This window comes from Ambystoma mexicanum, chromosome 2q (assembly GCF_040938575.1).
Source record: "Ambystoma mexicanum isolate Mex_15411 chromosome 2q, UKY_AmexF1_1, whole genome shotgun sequence".
NCBI classification, from domain to species: domain Eukaryota; kingdom Metazoa; phylum Chordata; class Amphibia; order Caudata; family Ambystomatidae; genus Ambystoma; species Ambystoma mexicanum.
In genome coordinates, this window is record NC_090924.1 from 426,576,081 (window position 1) to 426,594,975 (window position 18,895).

The 18,895-nt window shown below is 46.8% G+C and overlaps 1 protein-coding gene across 10 annotated transcripts in view; it reads right to left on the reverse strand.

Annotated features, from left to right (window-relative positions):
• LOC138569465 (uncharacterized) overlaps positions 1 to 18,895 on the reverse strand; it is a 2,298,575-nt gene that overhangs the window by 2,017,115 nt on the left and 262,565 nt on the right. For all 10 annotated transcript variants that reach the window (XM_069647455.1, XM_069647449.1, XM_069647446.1 and 7 more), the window contains one exon: positions 11,642 to 11,727. In XM_069647455.1, coding sequence (XP_069503556.1) covers positions 11,642 to 11,727 — 86 coding nt within the window. The remainder of the gene's footprint in view (positions 1 to 11,641; positions 11,728 to 18,895) is intronic.

Below are 18,895 nucleotides of genomic sequence, written 5' to 3' on the forward strand. Positions count from 1 at the left end.
CCAATAGTAACTCACGTGGTGATATTTGTTCCACTATGTCAGAATAAGGGGTGAACTAGCTGGGCGAGATCCTACAGGTGAAAGGGTAACAATTAGAAAAAGGAAGTACCTAACAACTCCTCCTCTAACTTGAGCAAAGATGTACAACAAGATCTTACCCACAGGAGGTGGATTGCAGGATCCGTGAAGCATCAAATAAATCCCAAAATGTCTTAGCGGTGTAGTCAGACAAAGTTCAATCCAAAAATGGTCCCAAGATGACAAACCTAACACCGCCGGCACAAGGACGCCTAATAAAAGGTGCTTGTATGGCAGTCTCTAGTCCAAGCAGATTAAAAGATCGTAAGGAAATCCAAGACCTTGTAGTTACAGGTAACCGGGAAGCAATGGCAGTCCAATAAGCGTTCCAAAGTTGACAAAGTTCCAAAAATACCCGAGTTAGCAAAACGTGAGGCAAAGCAAATCTGAAAACAAGAGCCAAGGTCCGATACAGCGTTTGAATCCAGGCAAAAACAGCAGGCAAGACAGGTCGTAGAGTTCTGAGATCTGGGTAACGGGATATCAATAGTAACCAAGCGACGTAACCAAGGAGCAGCACAACAGAGTTCTGTGAAGCAGAAATGGATGAAGAATCTTAAGAACCAACAATGAACCGATGAACGCGAGAGCTTGAATGAAGGTAGGTTCAGAAGCAACACTTCCAGGGTTGGGAGGGGTTTACATTGTTGTCACCTGACCTACAATGATCGGCATGACGTCGGGGGTAAGGTGACCCAGAACAACTGTGCAATGGCAGCCAGCGTCTCCATGGCAACCCCCAGCTTTGCGCGCTGCATTCAATGCTCGTGAATAGTTGGGAGCTGCAAGCTGCAAACGGGGAGAGGAACGGAAATGGCCATGATGAACTGCACTAGTTGAAGGAACATGTACAGTCTCAGAAATGGCCCAGACTGGACTCCTAAAAACAACAAAGAAAGGATCCTGCACTGACCAAGCTTGAATTTCAATGACCCTTCTTATGGAAGTGATAGCCACTAAGAAGGCAGTCTTATAAGTCAGGTGTTTGAGACTAGACTTGTGCATAGGCTCGAAAGGTGGTCCCATGAGCTTAGCGAGTACCACATTGAGGTCCCATCCTGGCGGCGGGTTAGAAATTGGAGGGTGGACTCGCTTTACCCCTTCCATAAACACTTTGATGACTGGTACGTTCCACCATGAGACCTTATTGTGAGAGGTTGTGTAGGCTGACAAAGCCGCCAGGTGGAACTTTAGGGAGTTAAATACTAACCCTGCATCTAGCAAATGGAGCATATAAGTTAGAATGTGTGATGGAGTACATTCTATAGGGTTGATTTGTTTAGTCTGGCACCAAATTACAAATCTTCTCCATTTGTCAAAGTAACAGTGCCTAGTGTTTCGTTTTCTTGATTCTTTCAAGATATCCATGCATCTCTGTGGCAGGTTGAGATGTCCCAACTCTATGACCTCAGGAGCCATGCTGCTAAATTCATTGAGTGCAGCTGTGGGTGCACTGTTCGCCCCTAGTGCTGGATGAGTAGGTTGTACTGGCACGGGAGTTTGATGGGATCGCACATCGCCAGTTTGCGCAGATGTGGATACCACAGTTGTCTCACCCACATAGGAGCAACTAGGATAAGTGTCATCGGTTCCTTGTGTATCTTGTTCACCACTTTCCTCATTAGAGGGGTTGGTGGAAAAGCATAGGCAAATATCACTGACCTGTTCTGACATAGGGTGTTACCCTTGGAGCTTGGCTGGCGGAACCTGGACGCGAAGTCTGGGCATTGACTTTTCGCTTGTGGCGAATACATCTATTGCGGGGAAAACCCACTGAGAGAAGAGGTGTTCTACGACGTCTTTGTGTAGTGGCCATTCGTGTTCCTCTGGAAGGGGATCTCTGCTCAGAGAGTCTGCTAGCGAGGAGTTCCCCTGCAACATGTTGGGTTGACAGGTAAATCTTCAATTTGAGTGCCCATTTCCAAATTTGTTAGGCAAGCTTGGACAGATTTTGAGAACAAGTACCCCTGTTTGTTTATGTAAAACATGACAGTTGTGCTGCCTGTAAGGACCTGCACTGACTGGTTCGATAAGAGGGGTTCGAATGCCGGAAGCGCTCTGAATACAGCTAGAAGTTCCAGCAGATTGATGGGGTTCTGAGCAACCTTGCGAGACCACAGACCCCGAGCTGTGTGGTAAACGTAGTGAGCTCCCCACTCTGTTAAGGAGGCATCTGTTGTGACGATGGCCTGAACCTCTGGGCCGTAGAAGGGTTTTCCTCTCGTTAGATTCGCTCCTGTCCACCAGCGAAGATTCTGTACCGGTGTTGGAGAAACAACCACTAGATCGTCCCACTGACCACTTGCCTGAGACCACTCCTGCATGGGTCGCAGGCACACGTGTGGAACCAGGTAAATGCAAGATGCCATCATGCCTAGCAAACGCATAGCTTTGCGCACCCTTATTTGGCGACCGGCATGATATTGAGGAATTTGCAGCAACACATTTCGAATTCTTTCCTCTGACGGGAAGGCCAGCCCTTCTGAGTATTTAGGGGAGCTCCTAGGAACTGTTTGGAGGTGCTTGGCACGCGGCTTGACTTTTTATCGTTGATGGAGAAACCCAATTTAAAGAGGAGGTTGATGGTTTTTTGGATGTTTAGTCTGCAAATTAGGGGGGAATCCCCTATAATGAGCCAGTCGTCCAGGTAAGGGTACACTGGGATTGCCTCCCTGCGCAGGTGCGCTGCCACCACCGCCAGTACCTTGGTGAATACCCTTATAGACGAGGCTATTCCGAAGGGCAGCACCTTGAATTGGTTTGGTAGTGCTGTTCTCCATCTATCTTGAAACGCAAGAATCTTCTGTGCGCTGGGAACATTGAAATATGAAAATAGGCATCTTTCATATCCAGTGTTGCCAAGTAATCCCTCTTTTTTAGTAGGGGTATTACCTATTGTAGCGTAGTCATGCAGAACTTTGATGGCTTGGCATACTTGTTTGCAGGGCGCAAATCTAACACTGGGCGCATTGTGAGATCTTTCTATGGCACAAGGAAGTAGGTTGAATAAATACCCTTTTACCTGATTTTCCGGGATGACATCTATGGCGCTCTTTGATAGCAGAGTTGCAATCTCTTTGAGGAAGAATTTCTGATGTTGCTGCGAGTGTAATTTCTGTCGTGGAGGGTGGTCGTGGTTGCGCTGTAGTAACTTGATGCAGTAGCCTCCGTACACTTTGAACAGCACCCATCTGTCCAAGGTGATCCCCTCCCATGCGTGGGGGAAGTTGATAATGCACCCCCGTACTGGGGATGCAAGGGAGGGGACCTGAAGCGGTACGTCACTGTTTGGTAGGTGGCGTACCACCTCTAGCGGGGCTGCCTCTTCTCTGCCCACGACCTCTGCGCTGCCATCTTGGGTAGCCTTGGGAAGATTGTGACTGGTAATTCCCCCACGATGAGCCCTGGTTTTGGCTATAGTTTGACCCTCTCTGGAAATGTTGGCCTCGAAAGCGGTGAAAATGACTGTTTCGCCTCTGTCCAGAGGGTTTGTTGGTGAGTTGACCAAGGGATTTTAATGTGTTGTACTCATCTTTCGCCGTTTTCAGTGCATCTTCTACGGCTTTGCCGAATAATACATCAGGCTCGACCGGCACGTCTATCAGAGTCGCCTGAGTTTCTGCCTTGAATCCTAACTGTCTTAACCATGCATGTCTCTTAATGATCGTACCTTCAGCGATTATTCTACCGGCATTATCAGCCGCATCGAAGTTTGTCTTCAGGAGACAGCCCCGACAATGCCCTCCCCTCAGCCGCTACTTCCGCTAACTGGGACTTTAAAGGTTCAGGTGCGGAGGAAAGCAATGCAGCTACTTCCTCCCACTTATGGCAATTATAACTTGCTAAGAGGGTGGCACTGTTGGCTATACTAGCCTGATAAGCCGCAGATGAAGCGATTTCCCTCCCTAGACCATAGATATTTTTTGCGTTCCTTATCTGGAGGGACCTCTGAGGAAGCAAGTGGGGTTCCCACTCTCTTTCTAGTGGTGTTAACGACCAGGGAATCTGGCTTTAGTTGTCCCCTGATATATGAAGGCTTAGAGGGAGCAGCGCGAAATAACATTTCAACACGTGTATTTACTGCACGTGTGAGGTTAGTTGTCTGCAAGGAAGGCAGAATTCTGCGCTGGACTGATTTTGGTAAAGGGATGGACTGAGTTACTGCCCTTTGGTCTCCCAGGATTTGCTTTGGTGAAATCCCTGTCCTCCTGAACCTCCAGTGTATTTATCTGCAAGTGTTCTGCAGCCTTAGCCAACACCTCATTAAGGAGAGGCTGGTTATCGACTGGAGAATCTTTAACAGGAGGGTGCTTAGGAATTGGGGAGTCTAAAGTGTAAGCTTCAGCCTCATCTTCAGCCTCCTGTCTTCATTATCCCCGTCGTAGTAAAGGTCTGCAGCCTGTTCCTCCTCGAATCGAGGGTCAGGTTCTTCATGGTAAGAATATGGGTCATAAGGCTCCACTACAAAGGGGTCTATTACTAAGTCCTGAAAGGGAGTATCAGAGCGAGCCCTCTTAGGAGGGGGTTGAGGAGACACAGGAGTGGCCCAGGTACCTGAAGGAGCTGAGGTTGGAGGGGTGTTCCTATAACTCTGAAAATAGTTGGGATCTTTTTGATAAAAATTTGCCATAAAGGTAATCCTTTTCATTACCCTGTCTATGTCATGAGAGCTCCACTCTTTGGAGCTTGGTATAAACAGCCTGAGGGGTAAGGCCCATGTCCTCGTCTGTGGGAAGTATAACCTTGGTCTTGGGGGCCTAGTGAGGTTCCTCTGATTTTTTAGTAGCCTTGTCCTCCCTATGCTTCTCTTTAGAAGTGTGGGTATCTTTAGATGACTTTTGGAGGTGTCTACGCCCTTACTCGACTTTTTGGGGCCTTCCGCTTGGTCCGACGCAACGCGTCGACTTTCGGCAGCGTGATCCGACGAAGAGCGTCGAGTGTCGTGAGGCGACCGCGATCGGGAACGCCCAGAGGACAAGGATTCAGTGGACTGCTCTCGGTGGCAACCGTTGCCGATCACTGGACACGCGTGTTGAGTCTTGGCTGGGGCTAATGTGCTTGGTGGTGGATGTTCATGTTGCGCTTTTGCCGCGGGGTGTAGTCCCCATAACATGGCCGCCAGCCAGTCCTACGGGGTTGGGGGTCTGCGCCTGGGTAGCTGAAGCCACCCTGTCGCCCTCGCCGTCCGATAAGGCGACATTGCTGCAATCGCTGAATGTGCCCTCTACGTCCATGGCCTCGAGCTGCCTGGCGAAGTGGGCCCAGTGCTTCGTGGAGCGTTAATTTAGAGTTTTCGGCGTGAAAAGCCTACAGGCCTTACAAAATGCCTCAAAGTGGTCCCGAGGGAGACACAAATTGCAAACAGTATGTTTATCCACCCTGGGGAACTTCTTGTTACACTTGGGGCAGAATTTAAACTGAGTACTCTCCATAGGTCAAGGTATGGCAGCGGGGCGAATATATGTAGGAATAAGGGGAATATATCTATATGTATGACCTCTCCCCCCACTCTCCGTACTGACTGGGCCAAGGACGTGGTGGCCTTCCAAGGCCTGGGGTCCGTCGCAGCATCTTCGATGGAAGTCTCTCCGATCGTCACCAGCATCATTCTTAGGAGTTCGGTGTACAAAGGATAGAAAGAGATCTAACGGTAATTGAAATATAGATAAGGCTTTATGCCGAAAGGAACTCTGCACACATGCTTCCGACTAGTATGGCGGAAAAAAAAACATCTGAGGGACCTACACGCGTGAGGGATCGTGGGTACAGGGGACGTCACACCCAGGGATAGAATTACTGGCACGCCCTATTCAACGTCCCTTTTCAAGTTTCGTAAACAACAACTGTAATACTCTGCAGCTCCCACTAGATGTCGGCCTATGCACAGCATGTGATCTAAGCAGATTCCACAAGCCTCAGAAATATATACATCTCCCTCCCTCTCTCTCTCCCTCTCCTTTTTTCCTCCTCTCCAGGAATAAGCCCAGATGCCGGACCAACGTGTTCAAATCTCTCCGTTATGTAGGGATAAGATTAAGATAAATGTTACAGAATATCTTTTTAGTATCATATTGTTTTGTGCGACACTGGTTGTTGGAGTGGATGAAGGTATGTCTGTTATATGTGATGGCCATATAAAGGGGGGTGGACAGTTGGAAAATAATGCTAATATGAAAAGGTCTATAAAAAAGAATTACAACATGTCTCACTTTTTGCAAGCCACCTCTACAAGTTTTCCTAGACGAAAGAAACGGAAAGTACGAATGACGTATGATTTATATAAGGGGTTGGGCTTTGACGGCATTTCTGATATCGAGTACCCAGAATCCTCCAATAGCTGGTACTCAGATATGCGCACTGCAGGAAGGAATGCAATCAATGAAAGCTGTTACGTGTGAGCACTTATCCTGCACACATCAGGGGCTCCTAAGGTTTTAGTTCCACATCCAGTTCCAATTACAGAGGCACAATGCCTGGTACATCTTGCACTATGTAGAATAAAGGACACATTCCAGGCCCACAGCGGGCAGTTGAGGAGCACTGATCTATACCCAGCGTTACGCAATGGCAACACGAAATACTGCGAGTGTCTACAAGTACCATATTTTTCCTTGGGAGGTTACACAAATGTCAACAACAAATGGCAGGGCACCAAAGTGACGTGCCCAGCAGATGGACTGATGAATTACAGCGGAGAAGCAATAGCACAAGTAGAGACTATGTATGCACAAGTATGTTCCCAAAACATCACAAGGCTGACAGGGATTACAACAATGGAGAAGGCAGTGCGTATAGAGACAGACTATGAACTTTGCTTTAGCATGAAGGAACAGTTCCTGTTGGCGCAAACACATAGTGCAATCACACTCTTGTGATCCCTGATTTGATGAAAGGTACGGCAGCAGTGATGGATTACTACTGGGTTTGTGGCCGATAAGCCTACTTTGCACCACCCACCCTCCTGGAGGGGCAAGTGTTTACTGGCCACCTTGCACTCAGTGCTACTAGTAATCCCAGAAGAACACCTGAAGGGAGAAGAAATGCCTGTCAAGGTGCCAACAGACAATCCGGCAACTAAAGAAGCAGAAAGTAACTTGCAGATCACACAAGAATTTGGTATGCTGCCAGAAAAAGGACTATTTCAAAAGCGGGGAAGAAAAAAAAAAAAGAGATGAAACTATGTCTCAAAGGACTCTTCCGCACTGCTCAGAGGAATACCTGATGAGTATCAATTTTTAGATCAGCAGAGACTTTTTCATCTTTTTTGACTCCTGGGGTACAAGCAGCTGCTAACGCCAAGTGGGTGCAGATATTCTGATGGGAGCTAGTCCAGCTGGCCAATGACACAGAAAATGGGTTCAACGCCATCAAAGTAGAGCTTTGTGCATTGAGATTCATGACGATGCAGAACCGCTACATGCTGGATTTGCTAACAGACATAGAAGGAGGAGTGTACTTTTATACTCCCCCGAAGATGCTGAGAAAGGGTCCCTATCCCATATCATCGAGGCAGTACACAATTGAGGTGTTAAAATGAAATAAGAAGGTGGAGTTCAGAACACGGATTGGCTATCGCCTGCCTTTGATTGGGTCCCGTCATGGCTGGGGGCAGCAGTAAAAATACTTGTGCCCATTATCGTATTCTTCTTGGTCCTCTTCTGCACGTGCCAATTGGGTCTTCGATGTTCTGTCAATATAGTCCCTAACAGTGCAAAGATGATGGTATCAATTGGGGGATCTAAAACACCTTGACATACAATAAACAGCGTAACTCAAACTATTATTTCTGGGGTTGTAGATATGTCGTGTGGGGATGAGTTTGTTACTGTAGAAGTAACAAAGTGGGTAATGTTGAGCAGGAACTAGCGCCTTCCTTCATTCCGAAGCGCTATAGAATTAGACAAGATTTCTGTTGACTGCTTCTATGCACTACAAGAGACACGGGTGGAGGATGGGCACCGAGAAAGCTTTTTCATGCAAATATAATCATATGCACAGACATGGGCAGGCACTAAAAGAAGGTAGTTATTTGAATATAAGGTGCAAATAATTATTAGCTGAACACATTTGTTAAATCCTATTTAGTTTTAAAAATCTCAAAGCACGATAGAAGCAGGCTCTCTGCCAAAAGGAACGTGGCCAGCGTGAACAATTGATCCCAGGGCTCATGCAGTTATGTGTCACTGAGGCTAGGTCTGGCAGAGCAGCACATAATTCAGCAGCTGTCTGCTGTGTGTCAAAAGCCCACACATGCTAAAAGGAGATTTTAACATACTCATGCACATTTTACAGAATTATGAAAACCAGCTTTAAAAGAAATTACAGGACCAGATACAAATATGAAGAGAATGAATGAGGTATGGAGAGAATGACTGAAACAGGTTTTTGTACATTAAATAGTCATAGGTAGCAAAATGAAGCTACAGTGTATTTTTGCATAGACTAGCAATATGTAAAGTAGCATGTCCTAAACAGACATCGCCGTCCAAGAAGGAAGGAAGACTGGAGTATCCCTTTTATGGAAGAAGGACGAGTTGGGATAAAGCCATGCCCATATCCAGAGATGCCACTACAGCAAGTTATGAGTATAAAAGCTCCTGCCTGGTACCAGGGTGCAGGATAAAGGAACGGTTGAGGGACAGAAGAGACCGTTCAGGCAGCAGAGTTATTTGCTCCTATCCTCATTTCTGTAAAGAAGAAATGTGTTATCCTTGCAAGATAGACTCTTGGCCTTACTTCCCTAGGGAGGTGCATTTGCTCTGGTGTGAGCGTGATTAGCGGTACCCTTATAATTAAGGGATACCCCTTAAGTTGGGCTACCCTTACACTAGTCCACTTGCATTTTGCAGGGACTCCTGTATGTTTTTATCCTCGATTCCTCTGAGATCAAAGGCTCAGGGACCCCAGGTGTTCCACGCTGAAGACAAAATGTTGTGAATCATCCGAAGAATGTTCTGCTTCTTCATAAAATCGAAGAAAGTGACTCAAAGAAGTCCTTCCTTGGTAATGGTGTATGCACCTTTTCTATGATCCTCGATGGCTGTGCCGAAATCGAAACAGTTGACGCTGAGGACTTTTCTGACGCTTTCGGTGTCGAGGATCTGTCATGGTCTGAGGAGGAGTCTTTCAGCGCCGATGGCTTTGATGACTTCTTCCTCGAGGAAGATTTGTTTCGACTCAAGGGATCCTTCGACCGCTCTCGAGGAGATTTTTTCTTTGCCTTCCGGGCCTGAGGGCGCACAACCTTTGCACTTATCCTTTTCCTTGTCAAGTTTTTCGACCTGGGCATGGCTTTCATACATTTTCGAGGGGGTCAAGGGCGCAATCTCAAAAACTTGCATCATTTCTATTCTGAACTTCTCCCACTTAGCTGATGAGGCTGATTTTGTTGGGCATTTAACCCGTTCTGGGAAGGAACTCAACGACGAAGGTGGCAACCCATGGTGCCTTTTCCTCGAACATCGTGAGGACGGCAAGTGGTGAGAACCTCTGCGTGATCTCGATCTCTGTCTTTTTACGACTAGGAGAAATATTTCTCGACTCCGAAGACACTTTTTTCGAGGGGGTCTTTGAAGGTGATTTTGCCTTACCTGCCGCTCATTTTCCTCTTCGCCCTTTCAGGGCTTTCGAAGTCATCGATAGCCAGGCCTTACAGTCGAAGGTAGCGTGAGAGGAACCGAGGCACCAGGCACCACAGACACACCCGATGGGCATCTACAAGGGACATCTTCGCCCCACAATCTTGGCACTTCATAAAACCTCGATATCGAAGTTGAAGACACCGATGATTATGCCATTTATAAGAAATATACTCGAAGATTCTCAATAGGGAACCGAAGTGTACCGTATCCGAAGAGATAACTTTTGTGGAAAGATTGAACTGTAGCCAACGGTCGCTGCGCGCGCTTTATACCATCGATGATGTCGACATCGAGTCAACCGACATCGACGAGCAGCGCCATCTGCTGGAAAAAGAATTTCCGAAGCAGTTGAAACTGGATATGGAAATATCATAAAATGAGGAATACGTGGGAGGACACAATCCGAAATATTGACTCCTGCACTTTCGATCCGGTCAGGACCACGTTATAGACACCTTATAACAGAACGGTTCCTTTATGGAACTTTTCTGGCATCCACCCTTCATTTGATAATGAGGTTAAAAGGGCATGGAATGCAGTAGGACGGCTGACAATGTGGCGTTCATCCCCCCATTCCATGGGCTGGAACAGGGGATAATGGCCCAGCAGCCCAAGTTATTGGCCTGTGCGAAGAGAGGGCTGAGGACGAGGGATCCAGCCGTTAGCCTCTGTTCCATTCCCTGGAACGGGTGAGGAAGGCCACTAGCACCCTGGTTTGTCAAAGCAGTAATCCGGAGTGCTAAAAATAAAAAAAGGGTTTTCCATCCTGCAACGGGACACGCACAGGATATAGACCCAAGGATATATGGAATCCTTTTAAGAGTATATCTAGCTGGTGTCGAAAACATAGGGGACAGCAAAGAAAATTGAACCATTGGGTTATGTAATTCATAATCCATAATCCATAAACTGATTGTAATATATGCATGGGTGTACTGCTGTTAACATAATTCCATATAAATGTGTCAAATGTACTCTGTAATACCATTGGTTAAATATAATAACTAGATTCTGGGTGTCTGTTTAAGAAATAAAGTAAGTTGTTTTTACACTATTCTGGACTGGAGGTATATTTAATCTAAACATGTTTTAATTGGGCTACTATCTTGCCAGGGCATTATCAAAGCATCAATGAAGGACATTATTTCAACATACTATAATAAAACAGACTAACAATTCCCTTGTTTGCAGTACTGCAAGCTATGCATGTCTCAAATACATTCTATACAGACCAGAGTTCACTTTTCCTGTTCAAGTAGGTGGGCAATCACATTATTAGTGCCCTCAGTTAAGCATCCCTGACCTGCTCTAGACCCCTTCCATAGGGTAGTTAGTCGGCGTGGTCATGCAGTAGTTGCATTTGATTTTTGAATCTGTAGCAGGTCTTTAAGCCACTCCTCCATTAGTGTGTGTCTATGTTCCTTTCACCTTGATGCTATGCATTGTCAAGCCAGGAGTGTGCCTGTCTAGTAAAGCGATGTTTACATATTTTAATTGTACTATCGAAGCCCAGGAAGCATTCAGACATGGATGGCTGGATTGGGGAAATTGGGTTTGTATATGCTACTTAGTATTTGTGATGCATTGTATAGAAGTTTTTGTGGGAAATTGTAGTGTGCATGAATCCTACTTCATAGAAACCTAGATAAGCGCTAACACAGTGATCAACCCTGAAGTAAGGTTTATACTGGTGGATATTAAGGTAGAAAATGAACTCCCACTTTTGTCAAGTTGGTACAGTTTGAGTTGCACTAAAAGATTATTGGAGGACCAAAAAAAGGGAGTCCAAAAAGTCTTTGTCACCTGCAATCTTAAATCGTTCAGTGTAGTAGGTTTCTCTGAGCACCCATATAGAGCAAACCGAACATTGTAAACGCAGACCATCAAACTAATTTGAATAATATTTCATTTCAAGCACTAACCTTTGCAGTCCCCACAGAACCACTTGACTGACTTATTACGAGCAAATAGGACTCCGGAAAACCAGGCCTTGCAGCCCTCGCAGCATCTGAAATAAAAAGAGAAGGTTAGTGCCCTGGTAAACTAAGATGAACAATGCCCAGCCATATCACATCAGGTCCACTCTTGCATCCAACATGGTATCTGAAAATGTTTGCCTGTAATCAGAGGTTCAAAGGTCCTGATGTATAGCTTGCGCATGAGAATTTCTGAACACAGGTCATGTGTAAGAAATCAGGTAAAGGACAAACCATTGGTTGACCACTTCATGAGAGCAAAACATAATGAAAATGACCTAAGATGGTTTGTATTACAAACTGTGAAAGCTCCTACTCGAGGAGGAGATCCGAGTAGCCTGTTGCATAATTTGGATCAGAGATGGATCCTCTCTTGATTCAGTAAACTCTGGGATGAATGTGGCAGTCGAATGGAACAGGCTGATATGAATGCAGCCACCTGTTTCATATTAGGGGGATACGCAGTGACTGGGTGAACTGATGTCACTGTGGGCATAGAAAAGATGGATAAGTGCATCATATATGGGTGAGATATATGTGTCAACAAGTTTGAAATGGGACGCTTTGATTTTTTAGGTAACTTTGGAGCAAGATACCAACAGTGATAATTGTTCAACTATGATACAAGTGCCTACCAAATTTTCCTTTTCTTTGCCCTGCCCCACATTACATCTGTTTATCAGTGACACTACTGCTGACACTATCATAGAAGGTTATCTCCTCTATGAGTAAATACCCAGTGGTTTGCAGATGCTAAATTCTGCATGCCCTCAATGCGAGATTTCATTAAAGTGGCCGACATACGTAGGACTTGGTAACATCCGACAAGTCCTATCTCTAGGTTTAGTTCCGGCACCCCACTGAGTCTCTTTCCGTGGAAGTGTACACGGTTGCCGGCAGAGACAGACGCCGTTTCTCCAGCGTACGCGGTGGTTCACCCTGCGACAAAGGGAGAAAGGAAACGTTCCCTAAAGGTAAGGAACATAGTCCCTTCGGGATGAGCATGACGTAGAAATGTGCTTAGTGCAGTTTAGCCGCCAGTGCTGTCATCAATCTGCAGAGGAGTCTACGTCATATAGAAAATTGTCAATTTCCTGAAGTTGATTTAGACGTTACATCGGATGTAGGACCCTTCAAATATTTATGTAGTTAACATGGGGAGAGTTCGGCGAAACTTTTTTTCTGCACCAGACGCAACTGGAGGGCATAATGTGAGAATTTGAGAAACACATTTTAATGCAGTGTGGCAGAGATGGGATAGAGGTAGCTCTCTGTTCTGATCTGTCCACCGACTGATGCTTATAATGCATTTTTATACATAATACTCTGAATTTAACTATGAGGCGTTAATGTTAGTCCTCTCCACTACAGACATCGCTAAGAATACACAGTGTCCCCATTTCCAGCAAAATAGTCGATTTTCTCGCTCGGGAACGGGTGAGTGCTTGTTCCTCCGTCTGTATTAAAAGGGTATTTGTTTTTATTACATCATTCTAAATAGGCCATTATCCTGCAGGTTGATGAACGTTTGTTCAGCGTGGCGGCAGATGTGCAACGTTACCAAATTCGATATCTAGAGGAAGCAAGTTTACCTTTCAGACGATCATATATGTTGGCTGTATATCACCTGGCTACTTGAGCCAAGTCAAAGATGAAGTAAGTTCACTCTAGGCCTATGTCTTTGTAGGTCATGTGCGGTGATATCCTATTCTGAAGGCTTCACATAGTTCGAAGACCACTACGGGGTCGTTTAGAACCAAAGGGACGGTTTTGCCCATTTCACACAAGATCCTCCTGCAAATAATAGCCGGAGGTGAGGATGAGAGAACACAACAGATTGATTCATGGTTGTGATGCATAAATTGACTATGCTGTAAAAAAGTAATAGAGGTTGGATGGTAACAAGTACGTTTGTTTTATTGTTTCTAGGTGACTGAGAACTATATAACCCTGTAAAAACATCTACAACTGAAATTTTGGCACAAACAGAAAAAGTTGACTACTGTTTATTGAATTTTGTCCTGAAGAAGGTCCTGAGTATTAGGGGCAATAATGGTGCCATTATAGGCCTGAAATATATGTAGACAAAAGGCCACCAGTTTTTGAAAGGTGGCTTGAGGAGGCATATAATTGAAAAGAAATATAGGGCCGATGAAATCTTTGTATACAAGTGAACCAAATCTACAGTGTATGTTACACTGGTGGTATGTGCTAAATTTTTGTGGAAAATATTGGAGTACGAGACAGTATGAATGTGTATGAAAGGTGGTAGTGAAAGGAATGGTCTAAAATATTTTTGGCATATATATAGTTTCTATGGTTGTTTTCTTTTTTTAACAAATGTATATTGATGTACAAAAATAAATATAATGTCTTTTTCTTTAAACCCAAATTTGAAGTGGAGTTTATTTTACTAGAATCTATCCAATCTCCCTGCCCCTGATCTATGTTTGATTATATTTGTAGCTTGCCATCATACATCTTTAGTCCTTTTGCTTTATCTAGACTACCCTAAAACACAGCTCACTCAATCCTGTGGTTCGCCCAAACTACCTACACCAGCTGCTGTTAAAGTGATAGAATATTGGGGGGGGGGAGCCCTAGGGATCCCGTCCAAGATGGCTGCGGGCCCGTGAAACTCTCCAGGACCCCATATATCCGGCTCATCATCTGGTAGTCTCTGTGCGGTGAATTGTATGCATGCTGTACGACTATGTGCCGATTGCATTGTGCCCTGCTGGAAGTAACCTTGGCCGGAATCGGTGCCGGAATCGGCACAAACTGCTGTGGCGAAGCAGCCGCTGGCAGCCTTGCCAAAACAGAGCGGGGGAGGGGCGTTTCTCGGAGCCTGTCTCCTGCACCAGGTCTGTGGAGTGCGGGAGCCGCGGGTGCTGTGCGGTGCCCCGACGAGACACAACGGCAGCTGGGGGCCTGCAGGAGCCGGGTGATATATTGAGGACAACCGCCTTACAGTGGTGAGGAGCCCTGGCAGGCGACTCGGCTGGGTCGCCTAAGCGGCACGGACTTGGCGGGGAGGAGCAGATGCGCAACGTCCAATTTCAGAGCAACAGAATCTGGACCCGGCCGGTCTGCGCAGACTGCGAGGTTCCCCTGCCTGGTCTGTGGTGCCTGCCAGCTGCGTGGGAGAGGGGTCGACAGAAGAGCGGAGGACCCATTGGGAGACAGCGCCGGGCCGGGGCACCGTGGCGGGAGCTGCTGGCCTGGAGGATGGGAGGTCGGATGCGTGGACAGCACCCAGGAGCGACGCTGCGTGTGTGGACAGTTTCCCGCCTGAGCGGGGCACCCCACTCGAGGAAACAAAGTGGCAGAGGACACCAGCACCTTGCGTGCCCCGCATTGTGGTGCCTGCGGTGCCTGAAACCCATCGACAGCGCCCGGCCTGGCGCTAGGCTGAAGGCCTGCAGCTGTGGAGGCAGGCCCTGCCGGAGCTTATACACACAGGTTGTAGCGCGGCGGGTACAGAGTGCCAGGCAAAATATACAAGGATCCATGCCCAATGCAATGGAAAAGGCTGACAAATTTAGCTCTTATCTACTGGACATGGACACACAAGATCACTGGAGAACATTTATGAAGCAATGTGCAGTGGATGAGATTTCTCTACTTTGTAGTTCTTTGGTGCGTGTGGCGGCCTGTGTGGATACTGGGAACCTCCAAAGTCACTCAAAACTTCCTGGACCCCACTGCGCAGCCTAGTGGACACCGGAGAGCCCGGACCCCGACTCGAATAAGGCGGAGGGAGACTCTCCATTGGGGGCTGCCTAATAAGGCCAGCCTCGGAAAAGGGCTGGTGTCTGAGGTCAGCTCGTCCTGCGCACCATGTCCAAATCCGGTAAGCGGAGCAAACAACAGTCAAAGCTGTGCTTTGAAGCACCCAGTCAGGCTAGGAGCGGTGGAGCAATGGTTGACTCGAATGTGCTCCGGGCCTCGGGACAGACCCGGATCCCGCGGCCGCTTTGCAGAACATCAAGGCCATGTTCTCGCAACTGCAGTCGGGAATACAATCGTTGGATGGGAAGGTTGACACACTAACAAGAAAAGTGGACCATATGCAGGTCTGTCTGGACAAACATGGGGAGAGATTGGATGAAGCGGAGGGGCGGATCTCTGGTGTGGAAGATGTGACAGCATCGACCTCGGGAGAAATGTCTAGGGGTCAAGAAGACCCTGAAAGAACTTAAGGAGAAACAGGAGGACCTTGAATCGAGGTCAAGAAGGAGCAATGTTCGGATTGTGAGCCTTTCCGAGTCGGGGGACCAGAAGAATATGGAGAGCCTGGTGGAGGAGATTCTACGGGAGGCATTGGGGCAAGAAGGCTTCTCCTCATTCTGTGTTGGGGAAAGAGCACATAGGGCGCCTAGCGGAAAGAAGCCAATCCCAGGGGCACCAGCCTGCTGAATTATCGAGACAGGGATACAGCACTACGGAAGGCCAGGGAGAAGGGGACGTTCTCTTATAAGGGTGACACCATCAAGTTCTTCCCCGACTTCTCTGATAAAGTGCAGGGGACCAGGAAAACATTCCTAGATGTTAAGAAGCAGCTTCGGGATAAGAATATAAGGTGTGCCATGTTGTTTCCGTCCAGGCTGCGGATTGAGTATAATGGAAGGTCATAATTCTTCCAAACTCCAGAGGAGGCCACCTCTTTCCTCGATATGTTGCCAAGGGCCTCAAGATTGCAAGAAAACAATGAATGACTAGCAGTCGGGACATATCCGATTCACAGAAAGCGTGTTCTTGATTTACAATCGGCTCTGTGCACTGTCTGGGAGACGACACATCCGCAGTGGTGCTATGGAGGGTCGTGCTTGTAGCTAACCCTCGAGCGAGAGTCGTCTATGTGCGTGTTCTGGGTAGTGGTGGAGCTGGATAGTTGAGGCATTCAGCGTGGGTGGGTGGGTGTTCATGTTTGGGAAGGGGGGTGAGAGAGGGCGCGGGTGGCTGGAACACTGACAAGTTGGGGGGTTGTTGGTAGGGGAGGGATGGGGGAGGTGGACGATGCACCGACAAGTTGTGGGGATGTTGGTAGGGCAGGGGGGGTGGGGAGCTAGAGGCAAGAGAGGTGTAGTTGCCGCAGTGCTCGAATTCTTCCTTTGCAAAAGCCATCTTCAAAACATATGTGGAGTCTCAATTCAACTAGAAAATCATATGACAGCTTCAATAGTGCTAGACCTATGTACTGGAACAGCACAATCAGCTTCTACACTTCTGTAGCTGTCGATTTAAAGTTCCATTCTGTTACCCTCATTGACGAGATGGATTTCCAAAATCAATCCTGAGGGTAGATTTTGAGAGGCCAACCCATTATGGTTAACAGGGAAGACACTGAAGTGTAGCCAAACCCAATCTAGGTAGGAGATCGGCAAAACCTAAAGTCAGGAGGGGTGTGCAAGTGTTCTAGGGCTACAATGAGACACACGCAGCACTCCAATAATTCCAGTTAGAGAATTATAAAACTATAGAATGATTTTTCAGGCCTTTAAAATACACACTAAGCAATGAAACACTAATGTAAGTACTGCCACACAACTTCTATTAAATGCATGTATGCATCCACCATAGGGAGTTCTAGGGAGAACAAAAACTTTACCTTAAAGACAGTTAAGCAACAGTTTAGCAGAGTTATCAACAATACTTTCAATAACTATATTTGGCAAGGTTGGCCAAAAGATAAGCAGTTGATTCGAAACCAGTGAAACGCAGATTAGTAAACAGGTTAGAAAAACACAGTAAAAACACTTAAGAGCAATCAGAGAAAGAGATCTCAGTCAGTTAATAAGTACATCCCTGAGCTGTAATAGTACCTAGTGCACTAGAAGAGACACCAGTTCCAAAAGTTATACTGTTCCGGTAGGTTTTGGATTGAGCAATGCGCTGGTTGCAATTTAGTGTTCCAACCACACTACAGAAGGCTTAAGGGGGGGATCCTTGATTAGACCACAACCGATCTGAATCGTGCAAGGGAGCGATAGGGCCAGGACTTAAGCCCATGTAACCCTATAGAGGACCAGTGGGAGCAAAACAGTTATTTTAACTTGCCCCTCTTGCTCAGATTTTCCCAGAGATTACTTCAGAGGTGCCAAAATCTATTTTGTTGGGGCTCTGTACTTCCGTGCCTGGTCCAGTCACGGGAGGCCTAGTGGTTGCAACTGCAGAGTTTTCGGGGATGGGATTTTGTTTTGTTGGTCGCAGGACCTTCATTACAGTTCCAGAGACAGGCCAGCTGGTCGCCAATGCCATGACATGAAGACTTCGGCAAAGCAGACGTTCTGAGGAGACCTGAAGGGAGCAAAGAAGGCTGGATTCAACGTGAGTCACCACAGTCTGGCGGCGACAGGCGATCTCTTCAGATGGTGAGCAAAGGAGCAGGCCCCTGCACAGCTTCAGTTAGGACCAGAAGGCTGAAAATGAAGGACCAGGGTTCTCGTAGAACAAGTTGAAGATCCTCCATCCAAATTACAATGATGCACTCGGAAGGGTGAAGCCAGCAAAGAAGTAGCCCAGGAGAGAGCTGGCAGGCAAGGACCATCGAGCAGGGTTCGAGACTAGTTGTTCCCACCAGTCCAGGACCTGAAGCACCAACAAGGGCCTTTTAGAAGATCAGGACAGAGGAACAGGGTTTCTCCTGGACTTGGCTGGCATCAATGCTTGTCAGCTGTAATTGTTGTCCTCTGATGTTCAGCAGGCTGGACTTCGTTTTAGGGGCCTTGGCTCAAATAATGATCTGTCGAATGGCTGGAGGAGGAGTCCTTTTATCGCCACCAGGTCCACCAATGGTAAGGATCGGAACCAAACTGGCAGGGGCTGTTAAATCGTCGACAGCCACTGGCCACACATTCTGCCCAGCAACAGACATTCAGTGACATGGATGTGGACTGGGATCTAACAGTCCCAGTCTCCACATCCAGCCACACACAGACCTCTTCCTATATACATGGCAAAACTGAATCCTAGAGGGAAAGAGGAAGGCCAAAGATCATAAGCCTGTATTCAACAAAGTCACTAGGCTACCGTCAGCAATAACTAATACAAAACAGAGACTCTAGGGAATATACGAGAAAGGTTGCCCCTAGAATTCATAACATAATACAAAAGCAGGCCTGTAAATCTGTAGTAGTGTCACCAGGATATGACTTAATATCCATAGAAAAGTATAAATCTTTAATTATATGACATCCA